Source organism: Heptranchias perlo, chromosome 20 (assembly GCF_035084215.1).
Source record: "Heptranchias perlo isolate sHepPer1 chromosome 20, sHepPer1.hap1, whole genome shotgun sequence".
In the NCBI taxonomy this organism is placed as follows: Eukaryota; Metazoa; Chordata; class Chondrichthyes; order Hexanchiformes; family Hexanchidae; genus Heptranchias; species Heptranchias perlo.
This window is the reverse complement of record NC_090344.1, coordinates 24,199,183-24,219,146: the sequence shown is the minus strand read 5'-3', so window position 1 is coordinate 24,219,146 and position 19,964 is coordinate 24,199,183. Positions and strand designations below refer to the sequence as shown.

Sequence of the window (19,964 nt, the reverse complement as noted above, 5' to 3'; positions counted from 1 at the left end):
CACTTCACTGTAAGTGCAAGAGACAACTTTGTAGACACCGTGTAGTGTCACAGACCTGCTGGTTTGTCCTGCTCATTTCATCTCATCTCATTTTCAGCAAACCTGAATATTACTGGAACAGAGAATGGCGAATCACAGCTCAAAAATCAATCCTCTCTTCCACGAGCGGACTGAGTCTTTCAACATTCAGGTGTTTAATGGCAAGGTGAGTTTAATTTTCAGAAATAATACAGCACAGATGTTCACTCGTGCAATCTGCACACCCTTTATTTTGGAAAAGTGAACTGATTGGAAGAAAGCTGTTACATTGAGCGCGGCAACCTGAAGCTTCAGCTCGATGAATTCGTCCTTGAACATTTGCAAACTCTGTTTCTGTGGCGCAATTGGTTAGCGCGTTCGGCTGCTAACTGAAAATTTGGTCGTTCGAACCCACTTGAGAACACTAAAGCAACCTTTCACCTTAACATTCATTGTCTCGCATTTCTTGGGTTCGAATGTGTGTCTTGTCTGCCAGAAAATGTACCGCAAACATTGCCAGCTGAGTGCGTCTGATTTTCCACCATTTATTCTGCGGTTGGATAACAGGCATCGGAAAAATATCCAAAAAAAAACGAGGTTGGCTTGAACGAAGTCGGAACACTTCTTGACAGAGAAGGTTCGAAGGTTGCAGGCGAGCTCCTTCAGACTGAATCACACTGACATGGATATTTCTGCAGTGAGCGACATCAGACTGTTTCCAAAATGAATGTCACTCGATTTATTTTGGAAAAGTGAAATGGTATTCACATTACGACTGGTTACAGTTGATTTGTGAGAGATCGTTAAAGGATCAATCTCCGGTTAAGACGGCCTTTTTCTCTCTCTCTGTTGGCCGAATCCAAAATGAAATTGGAGCTGGACTAATCATGCAAGAAATCAGGAATCAATTCAGCAAACAAAATACGACCGAAAGCTGGAACTCTCTCATCCCAAAGGATGTGGATTGTGGCTCAATTCATAATTTGATGTCTGATATTGATAGATCGTTTTTCGATTCGGGTACCAAGGAATATGAGTCCAAGTCGGAGAAACAGAGATGAATTGCAGATCAACTCATGATCCAATTGAATGGGGCAGCAAGTTCAAGGGGCTGAATGGCCGTCTCTTGTCCCGATGTTCCTATACTGCTCAGCGCGGAGCTGGACGAATGGTAAAAGACATCAGACTAAATCCAGAATGAAAAAACGGGTGTTCAGAAGGAGATACCCTGAGATAGTGGAACGAACTGAACTCCTGCAGCAAAGCCAACAGCTGTCTCTCTGCAATAATAAGATGGGAAGAGTTTCAACAGTCGGCCCGGTTAGCTCAGTCGGTAGAGCATGAGACTCTTAATCTCAGGGTCGTGGGTTCGAGCCCCACGTTGGTCGATTTGTGTTCTATTTTTCACACTGGGTGATGAAAGTTTCAAAGTGCAATCTCTTATCTCCAGATTCGAACCAGGCACAACCCTGAGCTGTGTGAAAGGAAACCGTGAGCGTTGCCAAATATCTTCGACCGTCTCGTTCTCTCCACATGGGACACGGACAGGTTATCGGTTCAATCGGTTTCATTTTTTGCTGTTATTAAAAATGTTGAAGGTCAGAAAATGTAATATTTAGGAGATGCCAACTCTGGAACAATTCCCCTCTCTGATACCTCCTGATCCCCCCTTACCCTATTTGATTCTCCCTGAGCTCCTTATCATCGCTGATACGCTCTGTCTCTTACCTTCTCCGATACCCTCAGAGAGTCCATGATCCACTTTGAACCTTGCCAGCGCCATTCACCTGCTCTGATACCCACTGAGTGCCCCTTACACAGATGCGCCCTGAGCCCCCTTACACTCTCCCATTCTCGGCAGTCCTTCCCCTCTCTCAGATCTTAAGACACTCTCTGATGCCATCTGACGGTCGCTTCCTCTCTATGAGCCTCCTTACACTCTCTGATGCCATCTGACAGTCCCTTCCTCTCTCTGAGATCCCCTTGGCCCAATGGATCGCCACGATGAAGCCATTAGGCTCCCTGATACCTTCTCAGATCCCATTACCCTCCCTGATACATTCGTGCGATGTAATTTCACAGGTGGATCTTCCGGTCTGTCTTAAGGATGAGATCCAGAGTTTGTTCGGTCGCTGCTACTTCCGCCTCTCCCACTCTGAGAGCTCGATTGGCGGTCGGTACCGATCTTCCTCCTATAAACTGGGTGTGGATGTATGAGTGCGCTGGTGATTTATAAACTGTGGGAGTTTATATGTGAAAGCGATGTTTATATATGAACTGCAGGTGTGTATATCTGAGTGCGATGTTAATATATGTGAACTGTGGGTGCGTATATGAGTGCGGTGTTTATATATGAACTGTGGGGTTTTATATATGACTGACTGCGATGTTTAATTATGAACTGTGGTTGGGATATATGATTGCGATGTTTAAATATGAACTCTGGTTGGGTATATATGAGTGCGATGTTTATATATGAAATGCGGTAATGAACAGGAAGAGCAAGGCGTCGCGGGGGTTATATTTTCTTGCAGGACAATGAGGCAAAGTTGCATTTGCTGTGGGGTCAAAATCGCTGAGTTGGAATTGCGTTAAACTGAAGATCGAAAGGTTGTTCATTCAATCCCGGGTTTCGGCAGTTTTTGGTTATTTGGTTTCATCTTCTTTGCGTCGATTCTCGCATTTATTTACAGTGAAGTTTGATTCCCGCCACTGAAGGATTTGGAACGGAATAGAGAGACATCAAGGATGGAAAATATTTCTATCGACTTGATATAGTTTTTATTTCTCTATTCCCCTCCATCTTTTTCTCTTGGTTTTGTCTCTCTCGGTGGCGGGTGATTATTTGATTTGATTCACGTGTCCAAAGCCGATGCCTTTTCCACATCTCGGGGCGGTCAGACCCGCTCTGTCTGTCTGTTGCTGCTGATGATCATTGATGCGAACAGGCCGCGAGTTAAACGTTTCTCTGCAAACCTGAGAATGACAAATAAAAAGAAAGACGTGTTTCTCCGGCCCAGGGGTAAAGTTACAATGGATGTTATTCAAAAAACTGTCCCCGTCACTTCGTCTGAGGCCCCATTTGTGAAGCTTGGTTTTAAAATCATATAAACCCGAATCAAAGCCCCTTATCAGCTCATACAGGAATCAAACCGCGATCGTGATATTATGGCAGGTCTAAGCAAGCTAACGAACCGTTGCTTATATCCCATTAACGATTTTCAATCGTTTTTGTACCTATAGTGGTTGGTAGCGGTTTCTGAACACGGACCCCGAAATCTCTCTGAACCTCCACAGTTCCCAGCTTCTCACCATTGAGAAAATACTCTCATTTATCTTTCTTAGATTTAAATGAATGACCTCGCTCTCCCCCACATTGAACTCTATTTGCCGCAGTTTTTGCCACTCACTGAATCTGTCAATTCACACTTTTCAACTTCTTGCTTCTATCTCCATTACTTATTGCTCCCCCAGAAGGCTGCGTGTTCAAATTCCGCCGGGGTAACAGTTGCTTTTTGAGCTGATAGGATTCTGGATCTTTCCAAAATAAATGTTTTTTTGCTTTTTCTCAACAAACAGAACCTTGCTCTAAAGTTTGATTTCTTTGTTCCCCGGTTTCAGGGAGGTGTCTCATTCTGCACTCGACTTTTGATCTTGAACTGCGGTTGAAACTTTCGCAAAGAGGGAGAAGTCCCCAAATCGCTTGAGCTGAATCTCAAACGCTTTGGGAAGAAGTTCAGTGCGAACAATCAGGAATTTAAAGGCACCTCAATGACCTGCACTTTCTTTGGGTGAGTTTTCTTCGACATTACATTCAACCGTGAAATCGGCCTCGGCTTTCATCTCACTGAAGTGAAGAGTGTGGCCGCCTTGTATCTGTCAGCGTGTAAGTGACGAGTTTGGGGTCGGTCTGGGTCGCGTTCAAATTTGAAATCTCACCAAGCACCAGAAAAAAGAAACTTAGAATCAAACTGTCCCTGTCAGTGATGAATTGAAGTGAATATCGCTCGCAGCAGATCTGGACAATGTGCAGTGCAGCCGCACGGGAGTTCCAAATCCACCCTCGCACCACTCGGCAATCAGAGAAACTTAGCTTTACTCTGGCCCAGTGGCACCGCGCTGAAATCAAGTCTTTCTCGGCCACATATTTTCCTAACATCATAGTTACTGGTTTAAGAGTGAAAACTGCCGTCCGCTTCACTGTAAGTGGAAGAGACAACTTGTCGACACCGTGTAGTGTCACAGACCTGCTCGTTGGACCTGCTCATTTAATCTCATCTCATTACCTGCAAACCGAAACATGACTGGAATAGAGAATGGTGAATCACAGCTCGAAAAATCAATCCTCTCTACTACTGGGTGACCGAGTCTTCCAACATACAGGCATTTAGGGACAAGGGGAGTTTGATGTTCAGAAATAAGACGGCAACGATTTTCACTCGTGCAAGCTGCACACCCTTTATTTTGGAAAAGTAAACTGATGGCAAGACAGCTGTTTCATTGATCGTTGAAAGCTGAATTAGCTCGGTGAATTAGTGGTTCAGAAGGGCAAACGTCGTGTCTCTGTGGCGCAATTGGTCAGCGCGTCTGGCTATTAACTGAAAAGTTCGTGCTTTGAGCCCACCCGCGGATGACAGAGAGCTTTCATCTTAACATTCGTTGTTTCGCATTTCCCGGTTTCGAATGTGTGTTCTGTTTTTATGAAAATGCACCGTAAACATTGCCAGTTGAGCGCGGCTGATCTTCCACCATTTAATCTGCGGCCGGATAACAGGCATTTGAGGTCCAGTTTTGAGCTTCCAGATCTGTTCGCACAACACGCTGATTGGTGTTCTCAGTGCGAAGACGGGACTTGGTCTCCACGGGGACTGTGCGGTGGTCACTCCCACTAATACTGTCATGTACTGATGCATTTCCGACAGGTAGATTTGTGAGGACGAAGTCAAGTAATTTTCCCCCTCGTGTTGGTTCGCTCACCATCTGCTGCAGGCCCAGTCTGGCAGCTTTGCCCTTCAGGACTCGGCCAGTGGTCGTGCGACCGAGCCACTCTTGGTGATGGACATTGAAATCCCCCACTCAGAGCACCTTCTGTGGCCCTTGCTACCCTCAGCGCTTTCTCCAAGTGGTGCTCAACATGGAGGAGGACTGATTCATCAGCTGAGGGAGGGCGGTTGGTGGTAATCAGCAGGAGGTTTCCTTGCTCATGTTTGACCTGATGCCATGAGATTTGCATTTGGTCCAGAGTCAATGTTGAGGACTGTCAGGGCCATTCCCTCCTGACTGTATATCACTGCACCGCCACCTCTGGTTTGTCTGTCCTGCCAGTGTGACAGCACATACCCAGGGATTGTGATGGAAGAGTCACGGACCTCTGCTGAAAGGTATGATTCTGTGAGTATGGCTATGTCAGGCTGTTGCTTGACTGCTCTCCCAATTTTGGCACTGGTCCCCAGATTTTAGTGAGGAGGACTTTGCAGGGTCAACTGGGCTTGGGTGCCTTTTTCATGTCCAGTTTTATTCTTAGTATGACTTTTCTTAAACGAGTTTTTACAACTGAATGGCTTGCTAGGCCATTTCAGAGGGCAATTACGAATCAATCACATTGCTGTGGGCCTGAAGTCACATCATAGGCCAACCGGGTAAGGACGGCAGGTTTCCTTCTCTGAAGGACATTAGTGAAGCAGATGGGATTTATTTATGACAATCCGGTCGTTTCATCGCCAGCATTACTGATAGTAGTATTTTAATTCCAGATTTTAATTAATTAATTGAATTTAAATTCCCCAGCTGCCGTGGCAGAATTTGAACTTATGACACGTAGATTATTCGTCCAGGCCTGCTAGATTACAAGGTCAGTAACATAACCACTAATGCTACCGTACTGTATCTGGACAATAACATATTGATTTGACTCTGTTTATTAATTAGTATTAAAAAACCCGCATTCCCACGGGTCACACTGAGATGGGGCCTATTTTTAATAAACTACTAAAGGTGACGTTGGGTCTAAGAAATAAAGGTGACTAAAAAAGCAAAATAGAAACTAATAATGTGATTTGGTTCCAGTTTCGTTTAATTTTGTGATGAAGAAATAAAGGTGTCAAGGGGGAAAAAAGCAACAATTTCAATGCAACCAAACAAAAAGTCCGGGGGCGAATTGTGCAGCTGTCGTTGGACCCATCTCCGTGTGAGCCGTGCGAATGCTGGTTGATGTTCCGGAGCCCGTGGGCCTCGGACTCTGCCTCAGGCTGATTGGCACATTCATTTATTGCCAATTAACAGCGCTGCGATAAAAAGAGGGAGTCGGTTCTCCATTCTCACGTACCTGAGAGAGTTTGTTTGTTATAATGGAGGGTTTGGGGATTCTTGGTTTGTTACTTGTTGTAATCTGTTCAGCTCAGCCGCCCTCTTTCCTTTTCCCCGCCGATAAATGTTGGCTGTCTCCCAAAAACCGCAAAGACTGCGGATTTCCGGGAATTGAAGCCAGTGAGTGTGTGCAGAGAGGCTGCTGCTTTGATGCGGGGAACCGGGATGCACCGCCGTGTTTCTATTCACTGGACAGTCTTCCAGGTGGGTGTATTCTCAGTCCGTTTATATTCTGGGCCAGGACTTTCCAGGTTCACCCGCAATCTAGCTGTACTAGGGGTTTCCCTGTACAGTTTCCTCTTTCTCCTTCCTGTCATGCAACGTCAGTTCGAATTTCAAACCTTTCCAGTCCGGAGAGTGGAACTGGTGGTGTGATTGAGAGTCTCTAATCCCGCAGAGTACAATTGATGGTAGGATTGGGGGCTGGTAATCAAACAAAGGGAAATAATTAATCGGCCTTTGACACTATCTGCAGTTAGAATCATTCCACCGTTGCTCGGTGACTTGGGACTCACACTGGTTGAATTCTGCCACGTGTAATTGTCCAGCTAGTTGGGGGGGGAGGGGCAGAGTGAATGAGCCCCGGCCCCTGTTGCCACTGATCATTTGAATTTGATGAATTTCTATCGGAGATGCGGGCAATTTTAATCCAAGCAGCGTGGTGACGAGCTGTAATTGGTCAACTGGTTTCCATTAGACAGATAATGGGACGGGATAGAAACTGAAACATGGATGGGGCTTGTCCCCTTCCCTGTAACGGTTCCCTTGACCCTCCCCGTGGGTCAACTAACCGCCTTTCATTGACTCTCTTGCAGTCTGCACCAAGGATGGGCAGGTCCTCATCGCTATCTCCAAGGATTTGACGCTGCCTCCTGTAAACCTGACAACGGTCCATCTGAAGGATGGAGACGGAGCTGAGTGCAATCCGACCGTGGCCTCTGCAGACACTGTGCTCTTTCAGTTCGGAGTCACTGAATGTGGCGCTACTCAGCGGGTAGGTATTGCGGGCTGGGAGTCCCATCAATGGTTCAGTTCGGGACTGATGGTCTTTTCTCTTGTAGCTGGACGGAGTGAACATCCTGTATGAAACGGATGTGTTGGGTGAGTTTGAGATCTTGGATGAAGCTTTGGGATCGGTGACCCGGGACAGCCCTTTCAGGTGAGAATAGGAGCACATTCAACGGGTAGAGACAGTGAGGAGCTGAATTCTCCAGCCGTGTCCGTTCTCTTGCAGGCTCCATGTCCAGTGCAGTTACAAGGGAAGCCAGGAGTCTGATCTGCAGGTGAAGCCCAGAGTTTACACCCTTTCTCCACCACTGCCTGCCACTGAGGCCGGGATCCTGCTTCTGGAGCTGAGAATAGCGAGAGGTAACGAGTGCTTGCTGATAGTAGTGTCCAACTTCAGGCTCTCTCCAAATAGTGCCCGCCCTTCATCTTTCTCTTTCCAGATGGTGGCTACCGGAGCTGGTATGTGGCCAGTGACTACCCGATCCTGAGTGTGCTCCGGGAGCCCGTGTTTGTGGAGGTTCGTGTCCTGAACCGGAACGATCCGTCCCTTGTGCTGGTGCTCAATGACTGCTGGGCGACCCCCACCCCAGAGCCGTATTCGGGGCTCCGATGGGACCTCCTGGTGGAGAGGTAAGGGAGCGAGTGAGGGGGCTTGAGGCAGTGTGGGGATTGGGGAGGGGGCGACATGGGTGGGGATTAATACAGAAATCGTTACTTCAGTCCGGGTTAGTGATTGGGGAAATATTCCTTCGAAGGTGACATTTTGTTCCAGACGCTGGTATAATTGGTTTCATGTCAACCTATAATCGTGTGACTCTCCCTGTCTCTGTTCCAGGTGCCCCTTTGCTGGTGATAACTACAAAACCCGCCTCCTTCCGGTAAACGCTGCTTCCCATTTGCTGTTCCCAACTCACCATAATCGTTTTGTAGTCAGCACGTTCGCTTTCTGGGACCGAGTTTCGGGCCGGGCTCTGTCCGGGGAGGTGAGTTTCCTTCAGTGCTTCTTTCCCGGTCACTTGGTATCACTTGTTCCCTGGGTGTTCAGTGAGCAGGCCCCTGTTGGTCGGTTGACTGCAGAAGCATTAATCTCCGGACTGGGAGCTGTGGGATTGACCATACTGCACTGTCGCTTTGCAGGTTTATTTCCACTGCAGTGCTGAGGTTTGCTACCCTTCCACTCGAGAGAACTGCACGGCTCCCTGCAGCCCCAGTAAGTACCTGTAATCTAACTAGAAACTAAACCCTGATGGGGAGGGGTGGGTGTGGGACATCTGAACACGGGGCTCCCTCAGCAAGAGGCCGAACACTGGGCACAGGAGGAGTGTCCTGAATCTGGCGGTTCTGGGAACTTTCCCAGTTGCATTCGGTGCAGGTTTCCATTTAGAATGGCAATCTAGGGCAGCGGGTCTGAGCACATCTTGCACCAGGTCAGTAATTGTGAAGGATGCTCTGATCCTTGAAATGGGATGAATGAAGTATTTCTGGTTCCTTGCTAATTGCCCGGATGCTGAGCTGCCCTACTTGCCGACCGCTGAAGAGCAGAATCCTCCAATTGTTCGCACGGGTGTGTTCCGTATCCGGTTCGGAGTAGTCCACCCTTGGCATTGGAGAACATTTAACTAGCATCTAATTGTCCTCTTTCTGACACCGGGAATTCAGGGTGCAACTGAAAGGATGTCCCGGGGCCGGACACCTGGCCAATTTGAAGGTCTCATGAAACTGCGGGTCAAAGTAATGCATCAAACAGTGTCTCCTTCACAGGAGACCAGACTGGCCATTGTTGCAGCAGCAATTGCAAACTCTACTCAGTTGGTGCGTCCTTCTGAGAATCGGTTTGGTGAGAACCAGTTGCAATTATAGTCGGAACTCCGAACTCTGTCCGGTACCCAGGGACCTGATGTTTTTTGCATGAGGCCATCTGATTCAGGATTTGCAGACACCTGAAGATTTAATTATTCACCATCAACTCTTGTCTCTTGTTCTCCTTCGCCCCCAGAGAGGCGAAGAAGAGCCGATAACCGGTCTGGGGCCTTGGTGACCGCTGATGGACCCATCCTTTTCCTGGAAGGTGAGGAGAGATTGGCTGCTCGGATCCACCTGGATGAGAAAGGTAAACAGGGAGCTTCCACCTGTCTCTCGTGATGGAGTAACTGGTGCCCATCAACCCTGGCTTCTCCCCACAGATGCTGCTGTTGGTTCCACCTCCCTTGTTCCTGGATTAGCGGTTGGGGTAGCGCTGCTCTCCGTGGCCCTGTTGGTCGGGACTGCTGCTATGTGGAAAATGTTGCAGGGCCGCAGGGTGGGCTCCGAGTGCAGCTCTATGGAACTGTCGATGTCTGTTGGATAATAAACTCCTGTTATAGACGATTGCTGGTCTCGTTATCTTTCAAATGCTCGCTGGATTGTACTGTTTGCAGTGAGTTAATTTGGTACCTGGTTTGAGAATTGTTTTTGCAGCATCCCACGGCTGCAGCAAACAATTCCAGCCCCCAACGATTCGCATTGAGATCCAGGGCAAAGCTGTGGTGGGTTTGTAGCAAAATAGTGTCGGTCAGGAATGACTGGTTCACTTGCCTCTAACACTGGTCCTGGGCACATGTCTCCGGAATTGGCTCTTCCCTGACTGCATCGATTGACCAATTTGCCAAGCCTGGCGAGTGTTGGGCTCTCCTCGCATGACCACTGGCTGCTGGTCTCTCCGGCTATCGGAACAGGAGAATAGACCAGATGAATGTGTGGCTGCAGGGATGGTGTCGGAGGGAGGGATTTAAATTCATGGGACATTGGGACCGTTCTGCAGAAGGTGGGACCTGTACAAGTGGGACGGGTTACACCGGAGCCGGACGAGGACTGATGTCCTTGCAGGGGATTTTGCTCGTGCTGTTGGGGAAGGTTTAAACTGGAATGGCAGGGGGATGGGAACCTGAGCAGGGAGACAGGAGGGAAAAAACAAGGATAGAAACAAGACAAAGGGAGGAAGCAATAGTGGCAGGCGTAGAAAACAAGAGCAAAAAACAAATAGGGCCATAGTGCAAAAAAAATACTAGATAACTAGCAATCTTCAAGACCAGTCTGAAGGCATTGTCTTAATGTGTGGAGCATTTGCAATAAGGTCGATGAATTAACAGCACAGAGATTAATGGGTATGAAAAAGTTACGATTATGGAGACATGGCTGCAGGGTGACCAAGGATAGGAACTGAACATCCAGGGGTAGTCAATATTTAGGAAGGACAGGCAAAAAGGGAAATGATGTGAGGTAGCGTTGTTAGTAAAGGAGGAAATCAACGCAATAGTGAGGAAGGATATTGGCTCAGAAAATCACGATGTGGAATCTGTATGGGTGGAGCTAAAATACCAAGGGGCAGAAAACGGTGGGGGTTGTCTATTGCCCCCCAAACAGTAGTGATGTAGGAGACGGCATTAAACAGGAAATAGGAGACGCATGCAAGTAGGGTACAACTGTAATCACGCTGACTTAATTTAACATGTAGTTTGGTCAAACCAAATTAGCAATAATACTGTGGGGAAGGAATTCCTGGAGTGCACATGATTGATTTCTAGACCAATACTTTGAGGAACCAACTAGAGAACAGGCGATCCTAGATTGGGTATTGTGCGATGAGAATGGATTGATTAACAATCTTTTGCGGGCTCCCTTGGAGAAGAGCGACCATAACATGCTAGAATTCCATATTTCAGATGGAGAGTGAAGTAGTTGAATCCGAAACTGGGGTCCTGAATCTAAATGAAGGAAATTATGAAAGTGTGAGTTGGCTAGGATGGATTGGGGAACTTCACAAAGGGATGACGGTGGATACGCAATGGCTAATATTTAAAGAACATATGCAGGAATTACAACAATTATTGATTCCTGTCTGGCACAAAAATAAAACAGGAATGGTGGCTTACAAAAGAAATTAGGGATAGTATTTATCCAAAGAGGAGACATATAAAATTGCTAGAAAAAGCAACAAGCCTGAGGATTGGAAGCAGTTTAAAATTCAGCAAAGGAGGACAGAGATTGACTGAGAGGGAAAAATTAGAGTATGAGAGTAAACAAGCAGGAACATAAAAACTGACTGTAAAAGTTTTTCTAAATGTCAAGAGAAAAAGATTAGTGAAGACAATTAAAAACATACTTTGGTTCTGTTCTCAAAGTAGGACACAAACAACCTTCCAGAAATGTGAGGAACCAAGTTTCTACTGAAGGAAACCAGTATTACTTTTAAAGAAAAAATGCTTGGGAAATTAATGGAGTTAAAGGCTGACAAATCCCCAGGGCCTGATAATCTACATCCCAGAGTACCAAACGAAGTGGCCCTGGAAAGAGTGCATGCATTGGTGATCATCTTCCAAAATTCTATACTCTGGCACAATTCCTACAGATTGGAGGGTTGCAAATGTAACCGCACTTTTCTTTTTTAAAAAAAGGAGGGGGACAAAAAACATGGAATTAAAGACCAGTTAGCCTCACATCAGTAGTGGGGAAAATGCTCGAGTCTATTTTAAAAGATGTGATAACAGAACAATTAGAAGGCATTAATGGGATTTGATAAAGTCAGCATAGGTTTATGAAAGGGAAATCATGCTTAACAAATCTACTGGAGTTTTTTGAGGATGTAACTAGTAGATTAGATAGGTGAGAACCAGTGGATGTGGTATACATGGATTTTCAGAAGGCCTTTGATATGGTCCCACAGAAGAGGACCGTGTGCAAAATTAAAGCAGATGGCATTCGGGGAATAGACTGGCCTGGATTGAGAATTAGTTGACAGACTGGAAAAAGTGGGAATAAACTGGTCTTTTCCCGGGTGGCAGGCAGTGACTAGTGGGGAACGGCAGGGATCAGTGCTTGGGACCCCAGCTATTCAAAATATGTGTCAATGATTTGGATGAGGGAACGGAACGGAATGTAGCATTTCCAAGTTTGCAGACGACGCAAAGTTGGGGTGGAATGCGAGCTGTGAGGAGGATGCAAAGAGGGTCCAATGTGATTTCGACAAGTTGGGTGAGTGGGCAAGAACATGGCAGATGCAGTATAACGTGGATAAATGTGAGGTTATCTACTTTTTTTGTCAAAACAGAAAGGCATTTTATTATCTGAATGGTGATAGATTGGGAAAATGGGGAGGTGCAACGAGACCTGGGTGTCCTTGCACACCAGTCGCTGAAAGCGAGCATTCAGATGCAGCAAGCAGTTAGGAAGGCGAATGGTATGTTGGCGTTCAATGCAAGAGGATTTGAGTACAGGAACAGGGAATGTCTTACTGCAGTTGTACGGGGCCTTGGTGAGACCCCATCTGGAGTATTGTGTGCAGTTTTGGTCTCCTTATCTGAGGAAAGATGTCATTGCCATGGAGGGAGTGCAACGAAGGTTTTGCAGACTTGTTCCGAGGATGGCAGGACTGACGTATGAGGAGAGATTGGGTCGACCAGGCCTATATTCGCTCGAGTTTAGAAGAATGAAGGGTGATCTCATCGAAACATATAAAATTCTAACAGGACGAGACAGACTAGATGCAGGGAGGATGTTCCCGGTGGCTGGGGAGTCCAGAACCAGGGGTCACAGTCTCAGGATACGGGGTATGTCATTTAGAACCGAGATGAGGAGAAATGTATTCACTCAGTGGGTGGTGAACCTGTGGAATTAACTACCACAGAAGGCAGTGGAGGCCAAGTCATTAGACTTATTCAATAAGCAGATAGATATATTTCTTAATGCTCAAGGGATATGGGGAAAAAGCGGGAACAGGGTACAGAACTAGACGATCAGCCATGATCATTTTGAATGGCAGAGCTGAATGATCCACTCTTGCTTTCATTTTCTATGAAATTGACAAAGATAAAACAGTCTAAACCCCCAACGGAATGTGTAGCACAGATATTAATGAGGAAGTGAGCAGCGTGCCCGTGAATTGGCTCCGTGGCTTAGTTGCTTAAAGAACTCCGGTCATAGATTCAACTCCCCGTGGTGCTTTTGTGGAATTTATGATGTTTAGTGAATTTGACCAGCAAAAGCATCGTGCGGTGTTTGTACTTTGTTCGGGGTCCAATACGGAACTGCTCAGAATATCTCTTCAAAATGCCCTTTTATTTTGCAGACAGACCCCTCAGAGAATGTGAGCGTAACACGTTAATGTAAGGACACGTTCTTGTTTCTGGGCTCGTTGAGGTCGGGGTATAATTCTCGATTCGAGGTCCATATCCCGTAGAATCCCCAATTTAGCCCTTGACTTTTTATCTTTAGTGGCGGTTCAGACTTTTGCAAATAGGGAAAATAAATCCCCAAATCACTCCACCTCAATCTCAAACGCTTTCAGAAGAAGTTCATTTCAAACAATCAGGACCTTAAAGGCACCTCAATGATTTCCACTTTCATTGAACGAGCTTTGCTTGCAATTGCATTCGACCTTGAAACCGCTCTGGGCTTTCATCTCACTGAAGCAGAGTCTGGCCGCTTTGTATCTATGAGCATGTCACTGACGAGGTTCGCTTTAACATTGGTCTCTATCAATTTTTAAAATTTCACCAAGCCTCAAGGAAAAGAAACAGAGAATCGACCTGTCCCTGTAAGTGATGAATTGAAGGGATTGGTGCTCCAAGCAGATCTGAAAAGTGCGCAGTGCAGGCGCTCAGGCATTCCAAATCCACCCTCTCGCCACTCGGCGATCTCATTGACTGAGCTTTACACTGGTCTTGTGTCACCGCGCTGAAATCGAACACGTTTCTCTGAACTTCACAGTTGCTGTTTCCGGAGTGAAGACCAGCTCGTTGGTTGAAGCTTGCAGGAGTAAAAATCCAGTCATTTTGGAGAAGTAAACTGACAGTAGACAACTGTTATATTGGTGGTTGCAATCTCATAGTTTCGCTCAGTGAATTGCTGGTTTAGCAGGTGACCTCTTTGTATGTTTCGGTGGTGCTCTCATTTAGCGAGAAAGTTTGATGGTTCGAACCCTTATTTATTTTTTCTCTAAGGATTCATCGCCTCAAAGTTCCAGGGTTTCAATCTGTGTTTGGTTTGCAAGAAAATGTACCGTGATCATAGCCGGCTGAGCAGTGCTGATATTCCACCACTGAAACTGCGGTCGGAAATCAGGCACATCAATCATATAAAGGAATGGAACATTGGCTTCACGGATATCACAACTGATAACCCATTTCTTTTAAGCGGGTTTACTTTAAATCAGTTAACGCCTGCTTTAAATGGTAGACTCAGGACTGTCAAACAAACATAGAATAATTACCACAGTCATTGTTAGACTGGACGCCGCACGGTGACTTTGCTGTCAGTGAAGAGCGACGGGAAAGACCAAAGTGCCGTTTGCCCCTCTCACTGTGGCCGTGAAGGACTGTGTCCAGGCTGAAGTTCTGTTCCCACCGGACGATCCTCCCCGCAGATTGTGCTTTCTGAGCTCCAGTCAGGTGATGCTAAACACTCAGGTGGGAAAGACCAAAATCTACAACAAGGTGTTTAAAACATAGCTGATTTATTTAACATATCCAGAATCTTAAACTCCAGCCCAGTTATAGCGGTTATTAACATCAGCAGAAACAAACCCCAAATGTCAGAATGAATATGGTTCAGTCCTGGATGGATGGGATTAACAGCAGAATCCAACCCCTGCAGTCACTTGTGAACTCGCTGGTGTCTCAGCACGTGTGATGACTGAACGAATCCCTTCACACACATAGAATCATAGAAAGTTACAGAACAGAAGGAAGCCATTCGGCCAATCGTGTCTATGACGGCCGAAAAAGAGCTATCCAACTTAATCGCACTTTCCAACACTTGGTCATAGCCCTGTAGGTTACGGCACTTCAAATGCACATCTAAGTACTTTTTAAATGAGTTGAGGTTTTCTGCCTCGACCACCCTTTCAGACAGTGAGTTCCAGACCCCTAACATCCTGTCCGCTTCTGTGTATCCTGTTACTTTTTCACTGCTGTCCGGAAGTCTATGAACAACTCCCACCAAAGTCTTGCATTCTATTCTGTTACTCATTTCCACGCAAAGCCTTTCTACTGCGTGCTCACCTTTACTGATATGTCTTCTTTCTCATGCAGTAATAGTATCCCTCCTCAATATCGCTACTCCACCGCCTTTTCCAATGTCCCTATCCTTTCTAAACGGCTTATAACTTGAAATATTTATCTCCCAGTCATGCCCAGTTTGTAGCCAGTTCTCAGTGATGAGCACGAAGTCATGCACTGTAAGCTCAATTTACGCTTCTCATTCCCTTGTTTTATTTCTTATGCTACGGACATTACTGTATAGAACATTTAATTGGGCATTAGAACTTGTCCTACCCTTATGCCCTGATGTTGTGTTTAACATACTTGGTAAATAAGGTTGGTGAGCTGCAGACACAAGTGGTAACATGGGATTATGTTACAGTGTCAATAATGGAGACCTGGCTCAAACAAGCGGAGGAGTGGCCACTGAGATATTCCTGGCTACAACGTATTCAGGAAAGGCAGGGGGAAAAAAGTTGGGGGGGGGTGTGTGGACCAGGCACTATTGATCAAAAATACTGTTACAGCGGTCGAAAGGGTCGCCATGCTTAAGGGTTCAAAGGCAGAATCTATTTGTTTAGAATTAAGGAACAATTGAGGAGCTATTACGCTGCTGGATGCAGACTATCGGGGGCCAACAAGTGGGAAGGAGATGGAGGAGCAAATTGCAGAAAGATGCAATAATTTTAGAGCATTGATAAAAGGGAACTTCATTTATCCGAATATAGACTGGGAAAGAGCAGTGCAAAAGTCAAAGAGGGCGAGCAATTCCTGAAATGTGTCCAAGAGAACTTTCTTAATCTGTATGTTTTCAGCCCAACGAGGAAGGAAGCAGTGCTGGATTTATTTAGGGGAAAGAAGTGGGGCAAGTGGAGCATGATTCAGTGGGGGAGCATTTGCAGCAGGTTTAGTATAGTTATGGAAAATGCAAGGAAATATCAAGCATGAAAATACTGAACTGGGAAGAGCGAATTTCAGCGAGTTGAAAAGGGATCGGGTCCAGGTGGATTGGAATCAAAGATTGGCAGGTAAAGCAGTAAATGAGCAATGGGAGGCTTTGAGTGAGGAGATAGTTCGGGGACAGACTGGACACATTCTTACTAGGGTAAAGGTTGGGCATGCAAAACTAGAGCTCCCTGGATGACAACAGAATATTTGAGACAGCGTTTTGTACATTCTGAATACCAATGTCCGGACAGGTGTGCCCGCGGTGATCAACCACAACCTCGTCACTTCCACGCTGAAACAAAAAGCGGCCACATTCTGCTTCAGTGAGATGAAATCCGAGAGCGGTTTCAAGGTCAATTGCAATTGCAAGTAGAATGCATTCAGAGGACGTGAGATTATTGAGATACCGACAAACACCCTGCCAGTTTGAACAGCAGCTCAAGATCAAAAGTTCGGGGGGGGGGGGGGGGGAATGAGGGCTTGTCCGGGATTTGAACCCAGGATCTCTCACATATTTCAAACAACAAACCCGAAGCTAGAATCATACCCCTGGACCAACGAGCCAAAACAAACATCAGAACCAGGAAATGCGAGACCATGAAGATAAAAGTTACCCTACCGTCCCTGGGTGGGCTCGAACCACCAACCTTTCGGTTAACAGCCGAACGCGCTAACCGATTGCGCCACAGAGACAGCACACGTTTCTTTTTGAACTACTGATTCAACGAACTAAAAATTCAGGTTGCAGCGATCAAAATAATTTCTCTCTGCTATCAGTTTACTTTTCCAAAATAAAGTGTGTGAAGTTTGCACGACCGAAAATCTGTGCTCTATTATTCCTGAACATTAAACTCACCTTGTCATTAAACACCTGGATGTTGGAAGACTCCGTCCCCTCGTGGTCGAGAGGATTGATTTCTCGAGCTGTGCTTCGCCATTCTCTATTCCAGTAATATTCAGGTTCACTGAAAATTAGATGAGATGAAATGAGCAGGTCCGACGAGCAGGTCTGTGACACGACTCGGTGTTTACAAAGATGTCTCTTGCACTTACAGTGAAGCGGGCGGCAGTTTTCACTCTTAAACCAGTAACCATGATGTTCAGAAAAAGTGTGGCCGAGACAAACTCGATTTCAGCGCGGTGACACTGGGTCAGAGTAAAGTTCAGTTCATGCGATTGCCGAGTGGCGAGAACATGGATTTGGAACTCCTGTGCGGCTGCACTGCGAGTTGTCCAGATCTGCTTGGAGCGATATTCACTTCAATTCATCACTGACAGGGACAATTTGATTCCAAGTTTCTTTTTCTCTGCTGCTTGGTGAGATTTCAAAAGTTATAAACGACACATACCGACCCCAAACTCGTCACTTCCACTCTGACAGATGAAACGCGGTCACACTCTTCACTTCAGTGAGATAAAAGCCGGGAGCGATTTAACGGTCGAATGAAATGGCGAACAAAACTCATTCAATGAAAGTGCAGGTCATTGAGCTGCCTTTAAATTCCTGATTGTTTGCACTGAACTTCTTCCCAAAGCGTTTGAGATTCACGTGGAGCGATTTGGGGACTTCTTTTCCCTCTTTGCAAAAGTTTCAACCGCAGGTCAAAATCAATAGTCGAGGGCGGAATGAGACGCCTTCCTGAAATTTGAAAGCCAGGGAAGCAGATTTTAGAGCAAGGTTCTGTTTATTGAGAAAAAGCAGATAAAAGATTCATTCCGGAACGATCCAGAATCTGATCAGCTGGAAAAGTAACGGTTCCCCCGTGATTTGAACACGCAGCCTTCTGGTGACGCAATAAGTCATGAAGATTGACGCAGGAAGTTGAAAAGTGGGAATTGATAGATTCAGTGAGTGGGCAAAACTGCGGCAAATATAGTTCAATGTGGGGGAAAGCGAGATCATCCACTTTAAATCTAAGAAAGATAAATTAGAATGTTTTCTATATGGTGGGAAACTGGGAACTGTGGAGGAGCAGAGAGATTTCGGAGTCCAAGTGCAGAAAGCGCTACCAACTCGTGTACAGGTACATAAATTATTTAAAATGTCTAATGGACCGTCAGTACGGCCGGTTAACTCAGTTGCTCAGACTATGTTGTAACGCCTTAATCACGGATTCGATTGTTATAATTTACTTTATTTATTTCGGCTTTTGATAACTTTAAAAATCGAAGCTTTACAAAAAAATAAGTAAAGACAGATTCGCGGGGACAGTTTTTTGAATAACATCCATTGTCACTTTGCCCCTGGACGGAAAAACACGTCTTTCTTCAAATTCGGGATTTTTCGTAACTGACCCTGTGACGCAATGTCTGGTGTGTTGGACTTTTACTTGTTTTGTTTGGTAAGCCATTCAAAGGTTGTGGATTCGAGTTGCAACGGCGTTGGATTTTAGTTTGGGAGCTGGGAAGTGAAATTTTGCAGCAAAACCGCAACAGGATCATTAATGTCCGTCAAGGATGTGAAACTGCCCCCTACACTTCATCTTACACAAGTGGCTCCAGTCACATCCGAATTTATGATTCTTAAACCACTCTGAGCTGGATTGGCGAAACTCTCTCAAGAAGGAGACTCAACACCTGCTCAGACCGAAAGTCAATCTGCTGGACTTCCGGCTCTCTCAGACTGCATGTTCCTTCAGACACGTTTCTAACTGGACACATGCATCCTGCTGCCGTGGCAGCATTGGTGCTTCAGGGGTAGAATTCTTGCTTGCAGTAATTCTATTCCTGTAAAACTAGCTCCTGAAGTGTAGGATGGAAAGTATCCTGGCTGAGCGGCCTCTGGCGCTGGTTTAAAGCTCCAGTTAAATCCCACGATTTGAAGATGGATCAAAATCATAGTTTGTTTCTACAAAACTGCAGCCTCCCTCCTGTAAACAAGTAATACTAAACATCTCATCTGCTATTGCAACAATGGACCGGAGGAACCACATGGCAATTCAGATAATTAAATGAATTTTGGAATACACCAATTGTGCCTTCAACTCCGGTCGAAATGTTCACAAGTAAAAGGATTGTTTGATCTCGGTGAGACTCGAATTAAAAAACCTCGGCATTTCCCGAGCCTGTATCTCATATCAGGACCGATTGCGCCGCTAGAGCCCGGTCACTATGATCACCTGTCCCACTCTGCTGGAAAGAATCTTAAGTTGAGAGGTCCTTACCTGTGGAAACGTGACCTGTCCCCGTGAAGAAAATAATATCTGCACTTTCACTTTCAGCTTCTTTCACATCCTCTGCTCCATCGCACTGTAATCGGGTTTTCTGTGAACAGGTTAAAATGGATATTTGCAGAAATTCTGTCAATGGTAAAATTCGAATCGAGAAAAGCCCCAGACATTGAACCCAGCGATTTAAACCACCAGCTCACACTTCCACAAAACAAGGCCTGTCTTTAAAGGTCTGTTTAATGATCAAACAAATTAATTCAAGCTGATTGACCGCATTTGCCTCGTGCTGGGGTTGTTCCCCTTTGAGCAGAGAAGGTTCAGAGGAGATTTGATAGAAGTGTTCAAAGTCATGAAGGGTTTAGATAAAGTAAATAAAGAGAAGCTGTTTTAATTGGCGGAATGGTCGGGAACCAGAGGACACAGATTTGAAGTGATTGCA

General features: G+C 45.8%; 1 protein-coding gene and 2 non-coding genes across 3 annotated transcripts; 2 read left to right on the top strand and 1 right to left on the bottom strand.

Moving 5' to 3' along the window:
• The first annotated feature begins 1,332 nt into the window (after positions 1 to 1,332).
• Positions 1,333 to 1,406, top strand: trnak-cuu (transfer RNA lysine (anticodon CUU)). Its single transcript has one exon. It is a non-coding gene; the product is annotated as a tRNA-Lys (tRNA).
• A 4,947-nt stretch (positions 1,407 to 6,353) lies between these two features.
• On the top strand, positions 6,354 to 9,759 carry LOC137335982 (zona pellucida sperm-binding protein 4-like). The gene is made up of 9 exons (XM_068001486.1): positions 6,354 to 6,588; positions 7,200 to 7,378; positions 7,446 to 7,543; positions 7,619 to 7,752; positions 7,833 to 8,022; positions 8,228 to 8,375; positions 8,530 to 8,602; positions 9,389 to 9,502; positions 9,576 to 9,759. The coding sequence occupies exons 1-9, from the start codon at positions 6,366 to 6,368 to the stop codon at positions 9,737 to 9,739; spliced, it is 1,323 nt and encodes a 440-aa protein (XP_067857587.1). The 5' UTR covers positions 6,354 to 6,365; the 3' UTR covers positions 9,740 to 9,759.
• A 7,215-nt stretch (positions 9,760 to 16,974) lies between these two features.
• On the bottom strand, positions 16,975 to 17,048 carry trnan-guu (transfer RNA asparagine (anticodon GUU)). The gene has a single exon. It is a non-coding gene; the product is annotated as a tRNA-Asn (tRNA).
• Positions 17,049 to 19,964: the final 2,916 nt, after the last annotated feature.